This window comes from Plasmodium inui (assembly GCF_000524495.1).
Source record: "Plasmodium inui San Antonio 1 unplaced genomic scaffold supercont1.5, whole genome shotgun sequence".
Lineage (NCBI taxonomy): Eukaryota > Apicomplexa > Aconoidasida > Haemosporida > Plasmodiidae > Plasmodium > Plasmodium inui.
Genome location: NW_008481839.1, coordinates 889,857 through 914,402, shown reverse-complemented (window position 1 = coordinate 914,402; position 24,546 = coordinate 889,857). Strand labels below are relative to the sequence as shown.

Sequence of the window (24,546 nt, the reverse complement as noted above, 5' to 3'; positions counted from 1 at the left end):
GCGTGCTAAAATGATCGCCCTACATTGTTGCTTCCTGTGCTCCCTCCTTGTGAGCCTACTGAGGGGATACAAACTGATGCATGCGCGGGGAAGTGTGCAGGTAACCAGCGGGACATCTCCGCATGGTCACTTCTTCACTCTTTTACTTCTTCCATTTTCCTTCGTTTCGCTTACCCCCTCTTTAGATGGCCCCCCAACGGGGTGCACCCAGTAATGTTGCACTCCACGCAGCACCCGATCAGAGGCGGAACTACTACCACTGTGGAGACGACCGCGTAGCACTTGTTACGGGTGCGGGGAGAGGAATTGGCAGGAGCATCGCCAAGACTCTGGCCGGCTCGGTGTCCACCGTGTTGTGCATCAGTCGGACGCAGGTTCGTAGGGAGCAAAATTCGCGACAGGGGGAGGCAATACGCCAAGTGGACAAAATGGATGGACTCCCCCCTTTGGACATCTTAACCTCCGAACAATTGTGCCATGTGCGATTTTTTCTTCCTACCCAATGATGACCCTTTTATTTTATTTATTTATTTTTTTTTTCTGTTTTTTTCCCTTCCCACTCAGAAATCCTGCGATAACATCGTGGACGAACTGAAATCGATGGGGTGTCAGTCCTCCGGGTACGCCGTGGACTTAGCAGACAAGGAACAAGTAACAGAATTGATTAACAAGCTCTTGGCAGAAAACAAAAGCATAGACATCCTTGTGAACAACGCAGGAGTTACCAGGGACAATATATCCCTTCGTATGAGCAGCGAAGAGTGGGAAGATGTCCTAAGAACAAATTTAAGTTCCCTGTTTTATGTAACGCAGCCAATTGCTAAACGGATGATGAGCAATCGTTACGGTCGCATCATTAACATGTCGAGTATAGTTGGTCTTACAGGAAACGCAGGACAAATTAACTACGCGTCTTCCAAGGCTGGGGTCATTGGGTTCACCAAGAGCTTATCCAAAGAACTGGCTTCCAGGAACGTAACAGTCAATGCGGTTGCCCCGGGTTTTATTGCTAGCGACATGACGGATAAACTGAACGACCAGATAAAGGTAACTCGGGGGAAGGGGAGTCAGATCAGTATGTGGCAGTGACGTCTTCTCCCCCCTTTTTCCGCGTCCCTGCTTCACACCATTTCCCGCTTCCTCACTTCCCCCTTCAGAAGGACATCATCTCGCACATCCCCGCTGGGCGGATGGGGACGCCGGAAGAGGTGAGTTCGCCTTGCGGAGGGTCATCCCGCTGAGGCGTTTTCGCCCCCCCACACATGCGCATATCCATGTGTATTATACATAATATGCATAAACGTGTATATTCCCACCAAATTCCGCCACGCCCCCTCTTTCTCCCTGTACAGGTGGCCAATTTGGTGGCTTTTCTCGCCTCCGAGATTGCCGCATACATTAACGGAAAGGTGTTCGTCATTGATGGCGGACTATCCACATGAACTTCCTCCCCTCGGCTTCTCCACAGAATGTGCCAATGCTAGAATCTCCCCTCCGGGAGGGGAAGGGGTCCTTAAGCACCCAAGTTGTTAAAACGCAGCGGTTCACATATCCATCGCCAAACGAGGGTTATGGCACCACGTTGTAAATTACAGCGACGTTGTGAATACAGCCCATTTGGTGAACACCGCCATTTGGAGTACCTTCCTTTCCTCTTCTTTTTTCTTTTTTTTACATTTAAGAGAAAACCGTATCGACAGGGTGAGGAGAAATTTGCAAGTGGCATTCCCCATCACAAGTGGATACGTGTGTGTCCCCCTTTCGCATCCACTTTTGCATTGGCAAACGAAACAAATGTGGATCCTTTGGCGGTCTTCTTTTAAACTTACTATCAGGGGAGGCAACCCAGTTGGAACATCCACAGGTGGGGGAGAAAAAAATTACGGCCCGTTTTTATGGGTACATTTGCTCAACATACTGAGCACAGACCTTCCCAAAGTGGGAAAAAGTGCCGCGTGTACAAGGTTATCACATGTAGTGGCTACGTTTTACGACGGGCAAAAAGGACGAACAGACAAAAAAAAAGTGCCGCTGTGAAAATAGTATACACAAGTCAACATATAATGATATGTACCCTTAATGGGACTGCTGGCAAAAGAGCCACTCACATCGGTGCACATCCTTCTTTGGAAGCAGAGTTAACATAGGAGGGGAATGTTGACCTGTGTCTCGGCATGTAAAATTGCTCATTTGACTGGGGATTATTCCCCCCCACGAATAGTGACGTTGCTCACTTTAGCTACAACTTACCGTGTCAGTAGTGCCCTCTCCTTTGTTGGGACGTTCGCGAGATGTGGAGCGAGTCCCCCACCACTCAGATGTCCTTGGCCACATGTCGTGTGCACATGTGGATGGAAAAAAAGAAAAAAAAAAAAAAAAAAAAGGGGGATTTTAAAAATAATGCCCTTGATCTACGCAGCCCCGTTTTTTTTCTCAGAGTAGCCTTGATCAATTAAGCACAGCTATAACTAGGAGTGAAATGTTTTGTTCACCAGAATCATACGTTTTGCAATTTTATCTATGTATCCGTAACTTCCTCATTTTTGTTTAGTTCCTCGCCAATTGGCTGCGATATACTTTGATCTGGTTTGCTCCCTCCGGAGATATGTGTGTCGTTAATTTTGCTTGTGCCACAGGGCAGGGCTTAGCCAGCGCTCTGTTGTATCAGTTGACCTCAGTTTGATCCAACGTTTCTGCTACTTCCGCTTGTTTTAGTACTTTCATTTACTCCACCTTTCCCGCTTCGCCTACTTTTCCCGCTTTTTCTACTTCTACTAGTTTTCCTATTTTTCCTAGTTCTACCGCCTTTCCTATTTCTACCGCTTCTTCTATTTCTCCTTCTTCGCTTCTTTCACCCCAAGTTTCTCCCCAGCCTGACCCAACTACCTCACCGAGTCATTTCGCGGAAAGATTGCCAACGCACCTGAATTGGTGGAAAAGGAACTCGAAGGAGGTGCCTTCGCTACTCTACTTCGATCCCTTCTTTGGTACCCCGTGCCGTGGCAGGGCACAAGAGTCAATGTGTGATCTGGCAACGAGTTGCCATTGTGCGAGCAGTCCATCTCTTCTGCGTGCACAGGTGGATTCATACTTGCCGCACCCCTGCCCCTTCTGCAAGAAATGATAAGCATACAAACATGCCAGAGCAGCAACCGAGTAGATCTCCTACTGCGGGGGAAATTCGTCAAGGGTAATAAAAGGGACTTTCTCCTGGCCGCAAAGGTAAGACCGGAGTCCCTCTCCCGAATGAGTTAGCGCTTAGGGGGAGGGTTACCCGGACTTGTCCATGCACGCGCATAAGAACGTTAGGATGTGTGCACCTGTTCGCGCATGTGCTTAAAGACCCAGCCGCAGATACCTCCAAATTCGCAACAACGCAGGACTCCTACCTGGAGCTTCTCACCGGGGACTTCAAAGAAACGATCTTCGTCCAAAACACCTTCCTGAAGATTATCCATCTGCAGGTAAGCTTCTCTATTTCGAGCCCCTGGCCCGAACTCCGCAGGGGATGACAAAGGCTCTGTTTTGCGAACCGACCAGACTATTTTCCTTCTTGTTTAAAAGCGCGTCGGTGAATGGGGGGGAGGGCACTTCATATTTACCTCCTCGGTGTATATCACGGGCGTCCATACACCTACTCCTACCACCTACACATGCACCGTCCGTGACGGTTCCCATCCCCGCCCAAACAGATACAGGAGGGGAAGGACCAAGACCACTTCCTCGTGGCAGATGAAAAATTGAACTTCCGAATTCTTAAATTTGACGGAAGCTTCGTGGAGACTTGCTTCCTTGGAAACTTCAGATCATCCAAACTGAAAAAATATGTGCAGTATTCAACCGTAAGAAGTGGAAAGAAAAAAGATGAGTTCTTCCACCAGTATTCCAGGCACATCCACGTCTGCAAATTGAAAGAAGCATTTATAGTGTCCATAGAAAACGTCGTCTTTTTTGTAATAATGAATGAATATAATTGGATCCACAAGAAGTTAAGTGACTACTGTCGCAATTACGACTTTAGAGTCAAATCCATTTCGAAGGAGAATAACGTTAATATCATTTACGACCCTATGCAGCTGAGGCATTATATCATTCACAGGAACAGAAGTGGAAGGAAAAGGATTAAGTACATTTCGTCTTCCTTTTCGCGGGACTGCAAGGCGCATGTCTACAGGATATGTATGAATTGTCCCGAGCCAGGGGTATACCGGGGGAGCAGCAAAGGAAGCAGCCTGCGAACTGGACATACACCAGGAGTTCCCCCCACTGACGAAGGGCAACGCAGGAAGCACCCCCTGGCAGGCAGAAACAAATTCTCCATTAAGGTGAAAAAAATACCCATTGAAAAATATCCAAAGGAAGAACCATCCTGCATTCGCTTTCGAAAAAACGTCTCCTTTGTAACGCTCTTGGAGTACACAACGGAGGGGTACTCAAATGTGCAGAGTGGCCCATCCTATACTGACCAACGTAGCGTCAGAAGTTTAAGTACCACTCGTTGTAACACCCTATTGGGAGAATGGGGTGCATTCGTGAGGAATGCGCCCAATGGGGGGTTATTTGGAAATCCGCGGAAACAGATCGAGGTGAGAAAATCAAGCCATGTTACTTCTCCCTCCCAAGGGAGCACGTCTTACGGAGGATACGAATCCAAAGAAGCAGGAGTGACTTCCCCTGTTCGAAGTGGAACAGCTTCTCCAACGCACCATACAGTTCATTTCCACGATCAAGAGCAACCATGCAGTAAACTTCGCATCAGGAGACAACACTCCACTGAGGAGAAGTCAAGAAAGAAGAACTACTACAATGAATTTTCCAACTGCACAAGCTTAAAAATATGTTTCATCGTGAACTTTATACGAAGCGGAAGTAGTCACACCGATTTTGTCAGACACGTCTTATTCCTTTGCGATAAGGAAGAGATCCAAATGATGAAGGTAATGAGGCATCTACGGAGGACAAACATATTTGAGACAAACGATTGGGACGTCCTTAACAAGTACGGGAAGGAACTCCCAGGTGATGAAGCTCTGATGAGTCATAATAACTATTTATTGGATCCATCTCCTAAATGGAAACAACTTTATGAACATAGAAGAAACTCAAAGGGTGGAGAAACCGGAAGGCACACTTTTGGGGCATGTCCACTGTGCCAGTATCATTTTGATAAAATAAATTTGCTCCAAGGGGATCCCATATTTGAGCAGATTTTCGAGAGAAACTTTTTTTGTAGGAACCACGGGGTGTGCGATGGAAAGGAGGGCACCCGTGATAGTAGCGATTCGATTAATCCAGATGATGCGAGGCGAGTGACGACACTGCTGCTTGGCCTCTCCATCAGATTGAAACTCCTCCTTCTCTACTTTTCCCATTTCTTCTACTCCAGCAGCAGAACGTTGCGTAACTCTTCCTGCGCCATCCTGTTGAGGAGACAAAACGGGAGGCGTTCAATTATTCGCGAGCTAGCCATGCACATTTACCTTTTGAATCTTTTTGTCGCTCATATTTTTCAATATGTCGGTGGCGATTCGGGGGGGGACTCTTCAGCCGATCCCACAGTGGGTAGATTAGCAGCGGGGAAAATGGAAATAGAGAGATTAGTAGAGAGAAAATTGACCACAGCAAAATTGATGAATGCCCATGCCCAGCGCGATAAGTATGATGTAACACATCTGGAGGAAAAACCCAACGGAGGATGCGAGAATGGCCCAAGTGGGTGCACACCGAACGGAGATAGACTACCAAATGAGATGTTCCTCTCGATGTGTCAAAAATTGAATCTGCTCATTGGGGAATACATGACTGATTCTACACAAGGTAGCAGAGCAGGAATGGAAGAATCTTTAGGAACATTCTGTAGCGACAGGTTGGAGACAACAGAAGGAGAAATCACAGATGCAATTTCTACACACCATTGCCAAGTTGTGCAGAGGCTCATCATCGACATACAGAACCTGCGACTTATATCTCTCACCTGTTTGAAGGAATTCAATTTTAATTATGAGAAGGTGAGGGATAAATTATTGCGCAGGAAGGAGAAGCTAGACAGGAGGAGCAGCGGCAGGATGAAGAAGAGGAAGAAGAACGACGGACATCACCCCCATAGGGGGCGCACCCATCAACACCGAATCGATCACAAAAGACACATCATACTAATCACTACGAATCACAACGGACAAGCGAACATTATCTTTTTTAAAAATAGAACAAAGAAAAAAAACACCACTGTTAATAATATTATAATACCCATTGGCAAATTATATCTCCCGATTGAAGTCCAAAAAGTGGAGAGCGTAATGAACAGATCCTCCTTCGTTTTATTTGCCAAGAGGGGGATTGTTTTTTTTTTTCATTTTTCCACAGCCTATGGCGCGAATCTTACCCTGGTGAATTATCACTTCGCTCTGCACAGTGACGTCTTCTTTGTAGAAAAGTTGAGATTCTTCAGAATTGTTAAAAGGGATGGCACATACGAGGAAATTGAGCATCACATTTTATGTTCAGATTATTTTGTTAAATGTGTCAGCCTGAAGAGTATGCGGAACTTCCCCCAGTGTCTGTGGCCAAGCGTCCGCGTTGGGGGGTGGCACGCGGGCAAGCACATGGGAAGGGAACGAAGGAGAGATGGAAAGAAAGAGGCAGAGAGAGATCGAGACAGACACTTAGGAAGGAGCCCCCTTTTGCAACCGCGCACCAAATGGAGTGAACAAACAGAAGAGTCGCTCCTCCCAAGGGGGAACAACTACATAAACAGCGCAACGGAATTTCACGCACTGCGGCGTGTTCCCTTTATTGACAGCTTTTACACGTACGCCTTTGTGTACCACTATGACTTTAAGTTTTTCCAAGAGGTGTGTGTCAGCGGGTGGGGCTCTACCTCTGCCGGCAGCAATAATTGCATTTGCGCAGATATGGACATCGGGATTACCACAGTTGGGGGGGGGTCCACCGTGGGAAGAAGCTCTATGTATGGCAGGAGTGGCAGTGTTTCTGGGCCACTGCCGCGGGGGAAGACACAGCCACAAGTGCAACTGCAACCACCAAGAGATGTAAGCTCGTCGATTGGGCACCCCACCCCGGTCTCGCTTCAAATCAGCAAAAGCGCCTTCAACGAGATATACAAAAGAAGGAAGTACGCCTTTTTCACCGATCCCCAGGGGGATGATCCAAATGAGGGAGGAACAACCCGTAGGGGAGAAGCAACAAATAGCGGAGCAGAAACAAGTAGCGGAGCAGCAACAAGTAGCGGAGGAACAACCCAACAGAGGAGGGGCGTCCCCCCCAAAAAGAGGCCCAAAAAGAGTACCAAACGGAGAAGAAAATCCCGCTGCTACCTTAACAACGAAAACGATGCAGACAGTATGGGGAAGGCAACATGGGAGGAAGAAACTCCTTCCTCCCGAGAGGACAAAAATCCATTTGGAAGTGCTTCCCCAGGGGAGGACGATGCGTTATCGAATGAGCTCATTGTATCGTTAGGGAGAAACTATCCTAGGAAGACCCATCCTGTGGGGAACCCCTTTGTTAAAAGATACCTCTCTGTTGATCTCCGAGGGAAGAAGATGTGTGTCATTATTCTCTTATTCGACATGGTAGCATCTCAGATGTTCATAGAAAGGACCAATTTAGGGAGTGCCAGCCCTTCTACGGAACGGCAACAGAGCAACTACTTTAGGAACTTAATTGCATCATCAAAGGGGATGTATTGTATAAGCTGCATGCACAGCACGCCTGCGTCGGTGTCCAAACCGAGTGCCACAGTGGAAGAAAGCACAAGCTTTGTCCTCTCCCTAAGTGAGGAACAGTCGGACCAACTCTTCATGATAAAGTCATGCATCTATAAGGCTTCATCAGGGAAGCAGGTTAAGTACATTTTTAACAATGTAAAAAAGGCATACTACACTTATGAGAGGGCCAAAACGGTGAAGGATTACAAATATAAAGAGAAGGCGGTCGTTACTGACTTGCGCAGCATGGAGAGCCCATCCAGCATCACGGATGAACTGAAGAAGATTGCCAATCTGTACAAAGGAACGGCGCAGGTGAGGGGAAACAACCCAAAGTTGCTGAGATATATGGAGGAGGAAGATCACATATTGAGTGTCAAGAGGTTGAAAAAGAAGATGTCAGATGAGTTAATTATCTTGGACAAGAATAGAGACCTGCACAAGGTGACCCTGGGGCACAAGGTGCTCCTGGAGAGGCGGACAAATGAGGCCACTGCCCCACCGGAGAATCATTCCATCGGCCCCCCGACAAATCACACCATCTCGCACACCTTCATGATACGTTTCAACGACCAATTGAGCATTCTCTGCATGACAAGATATTGGAAGACCTCCTATTTGTACGTCCGAAGCAAGGAAGACCTCTTTGGAGACTTCCAAAATGCGCTCTCTCTTCTGAGAGGGGAAAAAAAAGCGTCTATGATAGGACAAAACATCTTCACCATCTCAGGGGGAGTCCCCGCGAATGGGTCTCTGCGGGGGAAAAACTCCCCTACCAAAAGGTGGAACCAACAAAAGGACATCAAGAAAAAACGAACATTTGAAATGATCCAAGAGGAACAATTAGAATCACTAAACCTTACGAAAGAAAAACTTATATATGCAAAATGTGTAGGTCAGAATGGAAGAAGCAATTTTTACGTCCTCCAGATAAGTACGAATAGCATCATTATAAATCACTATTATGTCGACCCTCTTAGGGGTACCCGTCTACAATTGGTAGATACATCCTCGTGGGGCCTGACTTCCGCCCCAGTCATCCACTACCATTTCGATAAGGGCATCTTGGCCTTATCCTACGTAACTGGCACTGTCGAGTTGTTTTACATAGACGGGGTGAAGAGTCTCTGCTTGTTAATCGATAGAGTGACCTTCGAAGAAAGAATACACTCCATTTGTATCATCCCGAAGGAGCACAAAAAAGGGGTCCCCTCAAACGACCCTGCAAAGAAGTATAAGTACATCTTACTCTGCATAGGATTGCAGAGACGATGCAGAGTTCTGACGTACTACGTCGATGAGGGCTGTATGCGTAACTCTACTGAAGCATCACCTCGGCTGTTAAGCTGGATGGACGGTCTTCCCACCCACGAGAAAGAGAAGGAAAACAGAAATATAAACCTATGTGGACACTTTTTAAATGCAAGAAATGTCAAGATGGACCCCCCCCGGGGGAAAGACCTCCGACCGTTTCCTCAACAGCATACCTTCCAACGCATAAACAAATCGCTTAACCCTCCGGAGAAAAACACACACTTCGTGGCAGACGTGTATGAGTACAGCATAGATACCCTAAACGATCATTGTACCATCACAGGGATGATAAAACTGAATAATTTTCTCCTCATAGGGACAAATGAAGGCGTTGTCAAAGTGTATGACATTTTCCAGTCAAGCAACGCCCCAAGGAGTGATCTCTTTCTGTGTCACTTCCGGGTTTATAAAAATCAGAAGAGAGTAATCAAAATGTTTGATGAGTTTCTACTTGGGAATAATTCCGTTTATTTTTTGAATCCATTGAAGGGGTACGACGGCGGGGGGGCCAAGTCGCCACGCCTTGTCTACCAGAAGAGATTCCGAGCCGTGGCCTTCTGCGGAAGCGGCATGTTCATGTTCGTGTCGAATAGGGTTATTCGGGGGGGAACGACAACAGCGAGGAAATTGACCGAAGGGGAGAAGAAGTGGGAGAACGTCTCGGGTAGCGGTCAACGCGGCTCCCTACGCAGAGGACGCCACGACTATTTGGACGAAATGAAAGCCAGGGTAAACGGCTACCTTGGCAACCTGCTTAACCTGGAAAAATACAGACTGTGCGATCTTCTGCGGGACAGACGCATAGGCGAAGGAGGCATGCCGAGCAGGAACATTTTTATTCTCCCCCTGCGTATTTTCAAAAATGGAACTAATCCCCCATCGGGGGGCGTAAACCGATCGGATGCAACAAACCAATCGAGCCATTTGATGGAAGCGCACCAAACGGACAGCCCACCCAGTGACGCTAGAAATAGCCGTTCAGATGAACCCTCCTCAGACAGACGTAAAGAAGCCATCCCCTCTCGCCTCATGAGCGGGCAAAATCGCGAAACGGGCGCCAAGAAGACAGATCACTTCGACTACGCACCAATCAACCAAAGGTTAATAAAGCTCAAATATGAAATCAGTGCAAATAATATTGTCTTAATTAAAAACAAAGACAGCACGTTCCCCTACCTTATAATCATCCACCTAAACCATAGACTGTACACTGGACTGATTCAAAGGGATCAGATCCTTGTCGAGAAGAGGAAGAACCGTAAAGAGGGAGGCACAATCGATAAGTTTGTAAAGTCTGACAGATGCTGTCCCCCCTGTGATTACTATACGAAGAATTTTGTTCTCTACTCAGAGGTTAGTAGGAGGAGGAGGCAGAAGGGTCTCACTGCGGTGGGGGGAGGAAGCAACCTCCGTGGGGAGCTCAGAAAACGCCACTGCTATGGTGATGCAAAGAAACAGGATCGCCTCTCCGCCAGATGTGCGAAGTGGGAGAAGTCTGCGAAGTGCGCCAAAACAGATAAGCCAAACGAAAGTAATGGGTTCCCCCCGCAGAATAGAGACAAAGAAAGAGGAATAGGCACCCACTGTGGAGGCAACAACCTTTGCCTGAAAATGGACAAGAAGATTATTGACACCTTTAGAAGTAGCATGCTGTCCGATGTGTTCCTGATCAGCCTACATCGGAAATACATCCTTACTGAGTTGTTCCTAATTTGCTCGAGCACGGAGAAGGGGGAAATTATTGACGCCATCGAGGGGGGCGGAGATACGAAACAGGAAGGGGGGTACAGCTCAGGGGAGAACTCTGCACAACCATTTTCGGGGAAGAACTCTGGACAACCTTTTTCGGGGCAAAACTCAGAGTATCACTCTTCGGGCCATCTGGAACGGCCCCCCCTTGGGTTACCCCCTCGATGCTTCCCCGTGAAGCTTCTCACGAACGGCATTGACTTCGAGGGAAATACAAATGAGAGTGCCAACTCCCTTCGCATATACACCCAATTATACCTAAGGGATTACAATCTCTTTGCTTCGAACAAAGACGTCTTGTCTTTGCTGCGAAACCAGTGCGTTAACTTTGTGAACAGATTCTACGCCTTCCTATTTTACAACACCGTTAGCAGGACGCATCAGCTGAAGCCGTTTTTTCAAGACAGGTGGATAGCGAAGAATATATCCATTACCCTGTCAGGGAGTAGCCATCTTACTCTTGGTGACCAAACCGTTAAGAGTGCCCCTCGAGGTAGGGACAATTACCATCTTAAGGACGAAGAGAAGAAGAGGGAACTGCTGCATAACTGCGTCAACCGTATCTGCAACATATTGATGGCACTGATTGGAAAGAAAACACACGCGGTGATTAGCAAAAGTTTGTTCCTGCACCGGAGTCATAAGAAATGCAGGGGGGAAGAAGCGAAGCGTAGCTACTACGAAGGTGAAACGGGGGACACCCACGAGGGAGATTCGCGAGACATCCACACAGGCGACGCGAAATTCAACGGAACGAAGAAAAAAAAGGGCAGCGGGGAACACTACAAATGCACAAAGAAACAGCGAAAAGTTGGAAATAACGAGACTGTCCAAATGGACCGGAAGGGCGGCCCAGTTGATCCCTCCAAGTGTATAGACGACGGTGATGCAAGTGGCAGCCCTTTAGCAGATTCACCCCTAAAACAGATGGACGTAACCCCAGACCCAGCCACGAACCTACCGGAGGAATTGAACCCAGAGGAGGGTAGCAACGGGAGATGTTCTCAAAACCGAAATGTGGTGACAAAAGTGTTGTTTGAAAGCTTCTTCAACGAGGTAGAAAACATATACAAGCTGCGGCTGCTGGGGGGAGTGCCCTCCAGGGGAAGCGAGGCAGACAATGTAGGCGCGAGCACATCAGCGAACGAAGACCATTGCCACCTCACCTTCCTCGCCGTGCACCTCAAAGGGAGCAAGTATCACTTCAGCTCCGTGACCGAGTATTACAAAATAGTGGGAAAGAAGAGCGCGAAGGGGAGGAGGGGCCCTCTCGAAACGGACGCCCCAGAGGAGGAAAACTCGAGAGAAAGGGACCACCGACCAGTTGGAGAAGCAGGCGTAGCAGATGAATCAATCCGAGGAGGCGTACCAATCCGAGTGGACGAATCAATCGGAGCAGGCGTACCAATCGGAGTAGGCGAATCAGGTGGGGGCGCTTCCCCCCGGAGCGGCACCCATAGATGTAGGAACAAGACGCACAAAAAGGAGCACACACAAGTGAGGAGAAGAGGCATTCACAAAAGGACCCACCATAACCGACGCACAGGACAAAGAAAAGGGAAGCTCCCCGTGTTAGCATCTAGGCGAACTGCCTCATATCTCTTGAGGGAGAACAGAGTGTGGTTTGTGCTGTACCGCGGATGGCTCAGGATGGCATCTAACAGCGTGAAACGGTTTTCCCAAAGGGTGAAAACGAGAAAAAAGAAAAACGAGACAAAGGAAAGTCTCAAAGAGGAAGAGAAGGACAGCTACGACTGCCTCTTCGTATTCCCCAAATACTTACGGGACCAGTACAAGGAAATCCTCCTGTGCAGATTAAAAGACAAAGTCAACAGGATGTTCAATTTTAACGAAGGAGACCTATTTCTTGTCCTGAAAATCCACTTGAATTATGTCTTCCTCGTGAATTACCGCAGGAGGATTTCCTTCTGGGTCAACATAAAACGTGTGTATAGAAATTTGCTCGTTATCCGGCTTGAGCAAAGGCCCGATAAAGAAGGGGAAACGAAGGAAGCCGCATCCAACGACCGGACTTCCAACGACGCGATCTTCCACGAGGGGGCACCCCCATACGTGCGCAAAGATAAAACCGTACTGGTGTTCAAAAAGACGAAGCGAGAAGACATCCTCCCCTTCTTCATTAAAAACACGACAACTACCCCCATCACCTACATGAGCAGGGGCATGAGAAATATAAAGCCCTTCCAGAGCAAGTACATAATCTTCACGCAGAAAAATCACATTGTCCTACTGAAGATCGTTTTTTCGAAAAGGAGTAGAGAAATTTCAGGGAGCAAGAACGGACTAATGGAGACAATCCTGCAGAATTGTATTTACGACAGGCAGATGCTTCTGTACCGAACGCAAGATGGTCGAATAGTGAATTTTTCCGACGTCTTTAATGAGCTGCTCGGCAAGCAGTACGTAATAAAGAACCGGTCTAGGGGGAAGAGGGGCCTAAGCGAAGTAGAGTACATAGAAATGTTAGCCAATAGGAGGGGCAGAGTGGAAGGGGCTGCCACCACTACGACCAACACCACGATGAACACGATGAACTCCCGGGGGAACAATCCCGAGCGAAGTGCGAACCCTGATGGAAGCGCGCAAAGTACACCGTCCGCAGCGAATGCAAGGCACGGAGAATACCTAAACGGGAAACAGTACCACATGATGAAGCAAAAGGATGAGCAGTACATAGACCTATTTAAAAGTTATACTTTCGAGGAACACTTTACCGAAGCGGAGAAGGAATTCCTCTACCACCTAAACTACCAAATCGTGGAGCATCACAGGAATGAAGAAAATTTTGAAAACATAAACGACATGGAGGTGTATGAAGATAAAATTCTCATCGTCACAAGAAGTTATGTTCGCTTGTACCAATACGACGAAGAGAAAAATGTTCTGACCCTGCAATGCTCCAATACGTTTTACAATATTAACAGCATGATAGTGAACGAAAAGTACAGAAAGGCATTACTCCTGCGAGGCATCTTCCAAAGTGTAAACATCGCTTCGAAGAGGTTCCTCTCTGTTTACTACATACTGGGGAAGTGTATGTACTATATTGGGCATATAAAAATACGAAACAGAATAAAACACATTTTTGAAAATAAATTGCTACACAATGTCATGGGTGTTAACATGAATGTCAATCGAAGCGAACACATGATAGACAGCATACGAACGTATCAGAGATTTTTTTTTAATTTTTTCCTTATCGACTCTAGAGGTAATTTTCTGTCCATATATAGCTCTCCTTTCGCGGAAGAAAACCAGACGCAAAATTACTTTTACGATCATAATCGGCCCCTGCAGATATGTCATGACCTCATGTTATTTTTGCAAATACTTATCAATGGGAAGAATGGCTCGCCATCTCCCCATCCAAGGGGTGATCCATTTATGAACAAGACAAAATCACTCCACTCGAAAAAAAGGATGAAAAAACTACAGAGGAACTATTTTTACAATAACTATTTTATCAAATCCAAGTACAGAACGCTGTTAACAATTTTCATCAGCCGATTTTTTATTTACATGAATAAAAAAATTCTCTTTTTGGAAAACGCCTTTTCACAAAGGTGCACAGATGACTTCCTATTTGAATTAAAGCTACGTGTTTACAACAGAATTTTAAAACTCAGTTCGTACGATTTTTCTGATAGGAAAAGTGCCTTCCAGTTGCTAAACGATATGTATGATATGCGGGCCAATAAGAATGTCCCCTACTTTTCTCTGCAAACGCGTCTTCAGGATTATGCAGACATTATCCGCAGTGACCTTTACCACATGAAGGTGTTCCGCTCGGACGCCCCCCGTGCTAATCAGCCTGTAGAAGGTTATCTCAGACCCGCCGCTATAAACCACGCGAAGGAACCTTCGCTCGAAAGAAGCATTACCAGAAAAATTGAAGAAATGAATAAATACCGATTCGATCCCATAAGAGCCTACAACGGGGTGGTAAAAAACAACATCAGAGACAACTGCTACTACGATGTCGACTTTTATCACTTCCTCGATTGCATCCACAATATGGACCAAGGCACCTTCTCCAAAAAGACCAAACCTGCAGAGTATAAAAAATATTTGAAAAACAGCTTTGCAGACAATTCGCTCTTTCAAATTTATTTCAACTTTCTCACCTACATGTCTAATAACCCCAAAATGTTTCATCACATGAAGAAATATTTGCATTTCCATCCCTACTCCACCAAGTTATTAAAAAACAGGACGTATTATTTCAACATGGATTTGCTCAACGTCATCTTCAGCTTTGACAATGATGCTTTGGCTGAACTTAGAAGTGTCATCACCTTATTCCCCACTTGTCCCTCCCTCGACGAGGTCTTCACGGCAGTCTCTCTCATGCACATGCCCCTTGGCGGGGCATAACGAGGGAGGGGTGCTCCTATGGCAGTGCGTGTGCGCACATGAAGGGGTCCAAACCCCCCTACACACACAACTGTGTCAACAGTTTTTTTTTTTTTTTTTTTTTTTTTTTTTTTTTGTTTAAAACAGATGGCCCTATGCACAGCTATATGCCTGCGAATTGGGCTTCATCCTGGGGCGGGATACAGGGTGAGAAGTGCACCGCGTGATGATTTCCCTCCCGTAGTTTATATGTCCCCCACCTTCCCGCGGCCACGCTGCTAAGAGTGGAAAGTGTTCTCATACATATCATCAGTGAAAAATGCACCTGCCTTATTAAAAGAAATTTATTCCTTCCCTTTTTAAAAAACCAAAGATGGGAAGGTTTCTTAACGAAGACAACCCTATTTTTTTCTCCCCCACCATCCCCTTTGTACCTCTAAACGTTGTCCTGCTGTCACATGTTGATGTACATTCAACGGAGAAAAACCGGCTATGTTTCCAAATGCATACCACCCCGTGGTCACCAAATGGTCACATAACAGCGCAGACACAGATTAGAAGCAATGTCGCGATGTGAAAAAGGATAAAAAGAAGAAATTTAATTTACAACGCAAAGAGGGCGGGTGCACCTGGTTAAGTCAAAAAGAAAGAAGAAAAAAAAAAAAACGAACAAGGGGGAACAGACGGAAGATGCGTCACTTCACGACTAGTTTAACGAGCAAAGTGTAAGTTAGTGAATATCACCATTTTTTATTCACTTCTCCTTTCTCATTATCGTAAAAAAAATAAATAACTCCCGTGTAGTATATATATCCCATGTAAATGGGCCAACTTTTCTTTACCATTGAAAGGAAAAAAAGGAAAAAAAAAAAATCAACTTCGGCTTCATTTTATCCAAAAGTGAAAGCGGAAATGTCTAAATTTTTTAACCGCCTTCACGAAATAATCCTCAAGAGAGTATAAAGTTCCTACAGTTCACAACTTTCTGTTTTTTTTTTTTTTGTTTTCTCAAAGTATATGAAGAGAAAATCCGATCGGTACCTCCCGAAGGAGGAAGGAAAATGCCCCTTTTTAAGCAAACACGATTGAGTGGCCATTTTTTTTCTTTTTTTTATCATTTTAAACAAAACTATGAGTTAAAAGTAAACACAAAAGGGAAGAGGGAAAATCAGCATGGACTCACTTGACAGTTTTATAAAGAAGAAAAAGGAAGAAATAAAAGGTTCGCAAGAGAAACGCAACGGCCTAGTGTAGGATCGGCCCAATGTAGAAACGGCCGAATGTAGGAACGGCCTAGTGCATCAACCCCAAAGGCATACACACACGGGGAAAGCCTACTTACGTGCATAAGATCACTGTGTAGGAGAGTTGCCATACCGACATTCGCATATGTGCGTATACGAATGTGTCCAAAAGGAGCTGATAGGGTGGCCCCACTTCATTTTTTCTTTTTCCCCCTCCCTTACGACAGAAATCAAAGGAAACAAGAGGTGGTTCAAGCAGGCAGAGTTGGAGAGTAAGAAAAAAACAGAAATTAACAAGTTTTACGAAAATGAATATAAAAAGAAGAAGACGGAGGAATATGAAAGGCTAAAGGTAAAGAAATGAAAAGGCTTTACAACTGAGAAAAGAAGTGGTGACGCTAGGGGGGTGATTCCCCTTAGTTGGTGTCCGCGTCGGCCCATTAAACCATATCGTATCCATACAATGTAGCATAAATGTCTGTTCCTTTTTTTTTTTTTTCCATCCCTGCAAGAAATTGAATGACCAACTGGACGCGAAACGCAGAAAACACAGCATAGACGTGAAGCATGAAGAAACAAATACAGGTTAAAAAAAAAAAAATTATTTAATCACAAAATGACCCATCTGCGTGCAAATTACAACACTGATCAATGTTTTGTGTTTTTCCCCGGTGGTCTACACAGAAGTGCTTCAAAGATTCAGCTTCGCATATCCCCCCACAACACATTTTTCTCATATTCAGCATCGCTACTTTTTTTTTTTTTTTCACAGAAATAACTTTAACGAACAGGCAGATAATCATTCTGCTTCGTCAGCTGAAGGAACCAATCAGGCTTTTTGGAGAAACTGACTTGGAAAGGTACCATAAAAGAGGGGGACCGAAAAAGGTGTATATATCATTACCCATAGTGACATGCGCTTAAACACATATATGTGTCAGCCGAAACAACCTACGTCCAATGGGCCATTTTTTACCGCCCCCTTGCAGATACAACAGACTGAAGGAGTTAAAAATAAACAAAAACGAGTTAAAAATTAATGTGCAAAATGTATTTGGCGATGTCCTAAGGGGGAAGTAAGACAGTTGCAAATGTTTCCAGTTCTATATGCCGATATGTGCGATATGTTTCCATGTCCGTATGGATAAATTCCCCCTCGAAAGGAGCTTCCCATGTACAGCAAAAGTCACCTGAACGGGTCATACATTTTTGCGTTTTTTTTTTTTTTTTTTCTTAGATTAAAAGAAAATTCGCTAGATTTAATTGAGGACAACCTGGAAGACGATATTGACAATGCCAACTCGAAGGAATCAGCAGAATTGAATGGACCGACAGCAGAAAAAAAAAGTGATGAAGAGGGCCAGGGAGTGGACAAGGAAAGGGTTATACTCGACTGGATAAAAAGCACAATGAAGGCGTGGAACGAAGAAATTGAAAACAGCGATGATGGCAAAAAGAAAATAAAGAAAGCTACATACTTGCAGACGCACAAGGATTTGAAACCACTGGAGAAGAAGCTGAAGCAGAAGAGGTAGGGCCACCGTGGGGAGAGGTCGCAGTGGCAGTAGACTATGCATACTGCAAAAGTGCACCTTTTTTTCCCGCGCAAAGATCTGTAGACATTTGCTCATATGAATGGAATTTACTCCTTTTCTTTTTTTTTTTTCTTCGCAGCTTGGAAGCAGACGTGCTGGAAAAAATATACAACATCGTTTCGCGTTGCCAGGAGAGGAACTTCAAAGCGGCGCACGATGCGTAAGGGAGAGTGTTAAAGGAGGCCAAGTAAAGCGGCCACTTTCTCAGCGACACGGTTCATTGTGTCTCCACAATGGGGCTAACCCTGCGTACGTGCATTCGTGTACAAATGAATACTTAATCATTCCAACATTGGAACATTCGAACATTCAAACGTGTGTGCTATTTCTCCCCCCAGGTATATGCTGCTCGCCATAGGGAACGCCGCCTGGCCCATGGGCGTTACGATGGTTGGGATTCACGAACGTGCAGGGCGATCCAAAATTTTCGCATCGGAGGTAAGAAAAAGGGGCATGTAAATGAGCAAAGGAGCGTCTGCTTCTGCTCTCATTTGTGTGCACCTTCCGATAGGGGCGTTTTCCTCGTGGCGACAATTCCCCACACACACACAGCAACTTTTTTAAGAGACGGCGGATTTTCATTGGCGTGCTTTCCCTACCCCCCTTCCCCAGGTTGCACACATCCTTAATGACGAGACGACGAGGAAATATATTCAAATGATTAAAAGGTAAAAGGCAGATGCGTTGTTTAATCCCTTTATCGTTGCGTTGTTCCGTCTTTGCGCATATGTGTGTGGTCGACTGCCAATTCGCTTTCTTCTACGCGTACCGCTGCGTCCTATCTGTCGCATGACTTATGCCCGCCAGCTCGCGCAGGCCAAAATAAAAGGTGATGTGAATTGTTACGTTTTGGTTCTTTCCGTATTTGTTATATTCCTCTTTTCGCCACTTCCCTCCTTTTTTTTCTTTTTTTTAAGGTTATTATCCTTTTGCCAACGGAAATATTGCACCAACCCCTCGGAGGCAGTCAATTTGTCCACCATCCACATTTAATTTAATGTTTTTCTTTTTTTTTCTTTTTTTTTACCTGACTGTTCAGAATTTTTTTCAGCTTTTCCGTTCCCCTTTGTTTTTCCATTTTTTCAAGTGACCATAGGGGTGCAGATAGAATGGGAATTTCACTTTCTATAAATTGCCTCCTTTCACGTTTACTTTTATGTCGACTTTTTTATACCGACTTTTACGCCGACTTTTTTATACCGACTTTTACGCCGACTTTTATGCCGACTTTTAGGCCTACTTTTAGGCCTACTTTTTTTTGTCTTAGGTAACAATGTGCTTAGCAGCAGCGGTAAAATTCATCATGAAAAAAAGTTTCAGAATTGTGGAGAGAAAAAATGGCGAAGGCGGTGATGGTGGGGAAATAATTCACAGTCAGAGATATACCAGAATGGTAGGCATAAGCCTATTCACACAGTCATATCATTCTTCGTTTTGAAAAAAAAAAAAAAAATACGCAGGCACGTTAATCAAAAGCAGCAGGTTAAACGTCCCCATAATGTCCATCATAAAACCATGAAGTCGAATTGGCGGGGTTCACTTTTGCCAGGCCGGTGTGTCCCTGCGCGTGTCCAGACGTACGTGTCACTTCCGCCTAGCAGTCGTAATATAAATAGTAATCGTACGGAGTGATCTTCTTTCTGTAGCCCGCTATCTCGTCCCTCTTGAACTTTATATACTCCTCAATGACTTCCTCCGTGAAGATTCCGTCTACCGTCAAAAAGGTGTGGTCCTTCTCCAGGGCATCCAAACTCGCCTCCAGAGAAAAGCATATGCTGTCGGGCTCCTTGCAGGTGAAGAAGTTAACAAATTCTGGGCTCTTCTTCATCTGATGAATGCTGTCATAGCCCTCCAGTGCATGTGTGAGAGTTTTAAAATTCTGTGTGTTATCAACGTAATTAGAAAAAATGCTGGAAATAAAAAAGTTGTTATCTTTACTCTCGAATGGCACCAGTGGTTGTTCCTTCGATTTGATACCATCATATCCTGCCAGGATGATGGCGGCCAGGACTAAGTGAGGCGAGTTGGCATAATCAGGCAGTCGGAACTCAATTCGCTTTTCATTTGGATTGTTGTAATTAATCATAGACAACCTAATAACAGCATTTCTGGAGCCAAAGGAGTAAAAGAGCTTCTGGCAAGTTTCAAATCCTGGGACTAACCTTTTATACGAATTCATCGTAGAATTGCAAAAGGCCTGTAACGCTCTGGCATGTTTAATAATTCCATTCATAAAATAGAAGGCCTCTTTGGAAAGGAAAAAGGTGGAGGGGTCATCAGCAAAGAATATGTTTTTGTTATCCTTCCAGAGGGAAATGTTGCAGTGTAGGCCACTTCCATTGTCACTTACTAGAGGTTTCGGCATGAAGGTAGCCGTTCGGTTGAAATTGTGAACGATACTTTTTATTACCTGTTTGGTGATGATTAAATTATCTGCATTTCTAACAGCGTCAAAATATCTCAAAGATATCTCGTGTTGGCTAGTCGAAACCTCATGGTGATATTTCTGCACGTGGATATTCAGGCTGTTTAAGATTCTACAAATTCGAAGCTTAATCATGTTGGAAGTATCATATGGGTCTGTGGCAAAATAACCGCATTTTTTTTTCACCTTCTTGCTGTCATCATTTGTAGGAATGTTGCCAGCGCAGTTCTGGCAGGCGAGGCTGATTGTAGTACCATGTTCTCCATTACTTGTGGTAGAATTTCCATTGCCACCATTTTTACAGGAAAAAGCCTCCCTGTCGTAGACCTTCAAATAACTGTCGTAATCATCGAGACCAAAATTCACCTTGTCGAAAATGAAAAACTCAATTTCGTTCCCTATGAATATGCTGTCTGCTATATTTTCCTTCTTGACAAAATTGCACGTCTTCTTCAAAATGGTTCGCGGACATTTGTAGTAGTCAAACCCGTTATACCTCTTGATGTCGCATAATACATTTAGCATGTTCCTTCCGTCACACTTCTCCATGAAGCACGTGGACACGTCCACCTTTATGTAGAAGTCACTGACCTCTGCATCTGCGCATAGCTTTATGGAGGACCCGTCAAAAGGGAAGCCGTTCTCCAATTTGGCCAGAGAAATTTCCGGCACATAGAAGAAGCATTTGAAGAAACTGCCCAGGAGGTTGCTAATGATGCACGCCACTATCTCCACGTCATTCTTCTCGTCCTGTATGAAGGCGAACAGCTCGGCTGCGCTCGAGAACTGGAAGGGTTCTTCGGGTGGGGGGATCAAAAGGGGAAAAGAGTATGAGACAAAGGGGAAGTGAGTGTGGGGGGATGCGGCTAAACGTACGTTCCTAAATATACACCACTTCAAAGCGATAACATGGTACTTTCCCTTGATAGAGGCTATCTAATTTTTTTCTTTCTTTCTTTTTTTTTTTTTTTTCCTTACTCATTATAGAATAGCTAGTCATTCGAAATGTGGGGGATCTAACCTTTCGCAGATTCGCTTACAGCTCTGCCTTTTCTAGAAAATGGGGTACCACTACCCCCCTTGGTCTGAACCCTCGTGGGCGAGTGTTCGTTCTGGGGCGGTCCTCTACCTCCGATTGAGGAAGGACCCTCCGATATGTGCTTTCGCCTTATATGGGTATTTCAACAAACGGGGGGTTCCCTACGGGAGGGGGTAAGCAACACCCGGAGCGGAAAAAATTGGCAACAGTTGACAACAAGGTGGCAAGAAGTTGATAAATCATCGCCCCAAATGGGAAACAAAAATAATCCCGTATACTCGAAAAAAATACCCTCTGAGGCGCTTATGCCCCAAGTGGAGAGAAAAGAGTACCTCAAACCGCCCGCCAGAAATTTTGCACGTGAAAGGAGAAAACCCTGCCGTTCAAGGGGGTGAAGTGCTGCAGGGCAGAGTGTGACCGGGTGAGGCAAACTGGAGTGTGAAACCACTCCGGCAAATACGCACTCGGTCGGGGCACATGTTCACGGTCGCTCCGGTTCTCATATAATTCACACACTTCAAAGGGGAAGGGGGGGAAGGTTTAAAACGTATCAAAATATGAATTGCCCCCCTTCTTGAAGGGCTAAGCCCGAAGATATGGGATAGCACCACCAAAAAAATGTGGCTGCTTATCATACTCTCCGCAAAAGGGTGAATGTTTAAGCGGATTCATCTATAGTGCAAAAGGGGTTCATATAAAGGGCACGCGGCTCGAAGGAACGAAAACAAAACGGTTAAGAGGAGCCACACCCCAAAGGAAATGATCCAACGGTTTAAAAGTAAATCGCAACGATGTTCCTTTGCTTGGTGGTGAAATTTCTACTAACCCCTTAGCGAAAAAAAAAAAAAGAAAAATTTATGTTACCCTTTTCCTTGATAACGCGGCAACAGCAAGGAGCCTAGGGGGTTGGTGGTGGCAAAACAGTTACCATATTAGCGCAACCCCTTTCTGCACGAACGGACGGATGCACAGCTCTAGGACGTTTTGTGAATTACGAAGCGGGAGGTGGAGCCTGGTGAGCCAAGTTTACTCGCCCCCCTCTTCTGCGCGTCCATTTCAATGAGATCCTTTTTCTCACGGGAATAGGAGTCTCACTCCGCCGCGGCTGCAAATGTCACCGTTACATAGTAGTAAACGCTGGCACCCCTTTACCGAATAGATACGCCACTACCCATCTCGTGGGTCGCTATCGCGTCGCGATTTTGTAGGTGAAACAGGATTGTAGTTGGTGCGTTCGATTGGTTCGGGACGGATGGAAAAGAAAAGATGGTTACATGGCCACGTCTGGGCGGCGAATCACTCAGTGGGGTGTAAGTACAATGGGGTGTAATACAATGTGGTGCGGTACAATGTGGTGCGGTACAATGGAGTGTAATACAATGTGGTGCGATACAATGGGAAACAGCTCAGGGGCCGCTGCTCTGATGGTGCCTACGTACATACGCGTGGAAATACAACACAGGTGATCACTCTATGCAGACGCAGCTGTACCGTTGCGCGTGGGGTGGGCCGGGCAATCGCTTGCGCGGAAACGCCCCCCACCCGTGGGAAGAGAGATACCACTGCGAATGACCCCGTTGCGACAAAAGGGAATGCTTATTACTCCTAGGGAGTAGCGGGTGTATAGAAACAGGTTCCTCCTGCGCAGTGGTATTCCCCCCCGCGCACGCTTAGGCGCATGCTTAGGCGCATCCTTACGCGCATGGCTACACGCATCCCTAGGCGCAACGGTAGAGCTGCTTCCCCTCTGCTGGTCCGCTATTTGCTGGAGAGGGCCAACACACCTGGGAGCTCCTTCCCCTCTAGTAACTCAAGGGAAGCCCCTCCCCCGGTAGATACATGGCTAATTTCGTTCTTCTTCTGTTGTTGTTCCACTAGCGAAGCAGTATCTCCTCCACCAACGATGGTTATGGCTCCCTTCTTCGTAGCTTCAATGACAAAGTTGAGGCATTCAATACTACCCTTGGCAAAATTGGGCATCTCAAATACCCCCTGGGGTCCATTCCAAATAATCGTCTTGGAGCTTAAAATGACGTCCTTATAATTTTCGATACTCTTAGGTCCAGCATCAAGTCCCATCCAATGATCCTCAATGCCTTCGTTCTCCGTCACAATCTTAGTATTGGCATTATTATCAAATTTGTCAGCCACTTTAAAATCGACAGGGAGGTAAATCTCTACCTTCTTCGCTTTGGCCTTCTCCATAATTTCATTTACAATTTTGCTACCAGCTTCATCAAAAAGTGAATCTCCTATTTTCATATTATTCAAAACATACTTAAACGTGTAAGCCATACCTCCACCGATTATCATTTTATCAACCTTATCTAGCAGATTCTTTATTAATTGAATTTTGTCTGATACTTTGGCTCCACCTAAAATGGCTAGTAGAGGTCTCTGTGGATTTTCCAAAGCTTTACTAAAATATTCTAATTCTTTTTTCATCAAAAATCCAGATGCTTTCACACTGAGTTTCACTCCAACCATGCTGCAGTGTGCCCGGTGAGCTGTTCCGAAAGCATCATTAATAAAGATGTCTCCTAATTTGGTTAATTCATTTTGGAACTTCTCTATGTCTTCTTTCTTTGCCTTTATTTTATTTCCAGAGGAATCTACCCCTTTTCCTTCTTCTTCTAGATGAAATCGCAGATTTTCGAGAAGAATGACTGAATTGTCCTTGGCTTGGTTTATCTGTTTTTGTACTTCTTCTCCTACACAGTCGTTCAGGAAAAGCACCTCCTCGCCGAGTAATCCCTTTAACGTTTCTGCAACGGGCTTTAAGGTGTATTTTAGATTCTTGCAACCGTCCGGCCTTCCGCAATGCGAAATGAGGATAATCTTAGACGCTCCTTCCTTCTTCAAGTGGTGAATCGTGGGCAGCGTAGCCGTTATTCGGTTCGTATCTTTTATCACTCCATTTTCAATTGGCACGTTGAAATCTACGCGCACTAGGACCTTCTTCCCCTTGATGTCCTTCACGTCGGTGATGCTGAGCTTGTTTCCCAACATGGCTGCGTCTGCGGGGGGGGAGCAGTGTAGGGGAACTGCTGTACTGACCACCCAACAGGAGGAGATACAA

The 24,546-nt window shown here is 45.5% G+C and overlaps 4 protein-coding genes across 4 annotated transcripts; 3 read left to right on the top strand and 1 right to left on the bottom strand.

Annotated features, from left to right (window-relative positions):
• Nucleotides 1-10: 10 nt before the first annotated feature.
• On the top strand, nucleotides 11-1,442 carry C922_01664 (3-oxoacyl-[acyl-carrier protein] reductase; the record flags this gene model as incomplete). Its single annotated transcript, XM_008817267.1, has 5 exons — nucleotides 11-100; nucleotides 186-374; nucleotides 565-1,047; nucleotides 1,158-1,208; nucleotides 1,353-1,442. 5 exons carry the CDS (start codon nucleotides 11-13, stop codon nucleotides 1,440-1,442), a joined length of 903 nt encoding a protein of 300 aa, XP_008815489.1.
• A 1,678-nt stretch (nucleotides 1,443-3,120) lies between these two features.
• On the top strand, nucleotides 3,121-15,185 carry C922_01663 (hypothetical protein; the record flags this gene model as incomplete). The annotated part of the gene is made up of 3 exons (XM_008817266.1): nucleotides 3,121-3,222; nucleotides 3,381-3,464; nucleotides 3,693-15,185. 3 exons carry the CDS (start codon nucleotides 3,121-3,123, stop codon nucleotides 15,183-15,185), a joined length of 11,679 nt encoding a protein of 3,892 aa, XP_008815488.1.
• Nucleotides 15,186-16,337: 1,152 nt separating this feature from the next.
• On the top strand, nucleotides 16,338-18,675 carry C922_01662 (hypothetical protein; the record flags this gene model as incomplete). Its single annotated transcript, XM_008817265.1, has 9 exons — nucleotides 16,338-16,386; nucleotides 16,636-16,760; nucleotides 16,921-16,993; nucleotides 17,181-17,268; nucleotides 17,398-17,484; nucleotides 17,646-17,939; nucleotides 18,083-18,163; nucleotides 18,342-18,441; nucleotides 18,616-18,675. 9 exons carry the CDS (start codon nucleotides 16,338-16,340, stop codon nucleotides 18,673-18,675), a joined length of 957 nt encoding a protein of 318 aa, XP_008815487.1.
• Nucleotides 18,676-19,597: 922 nt separating this feature from the next.
• Nucleotides 19,598-24,476, bottom strand: C922_01661 (glutamine synthetase; the record flags this gene model as incomplete). Its single annotated transcript, XM_008817264.1, has 2 exons — nucleotides 19,598-21,225; nucleotides 23,252-24,476. 2 exons carry the CDS (start codon nucleotides 24,474-24,476, stop codon nucleotides 19,598-19,600), a joined length of 2,853 nt encoding a protein of 950 aa, XP_008815486.1.
• Nucleotides 24,477-24,546: the final 70 nt, after the last annotated feature.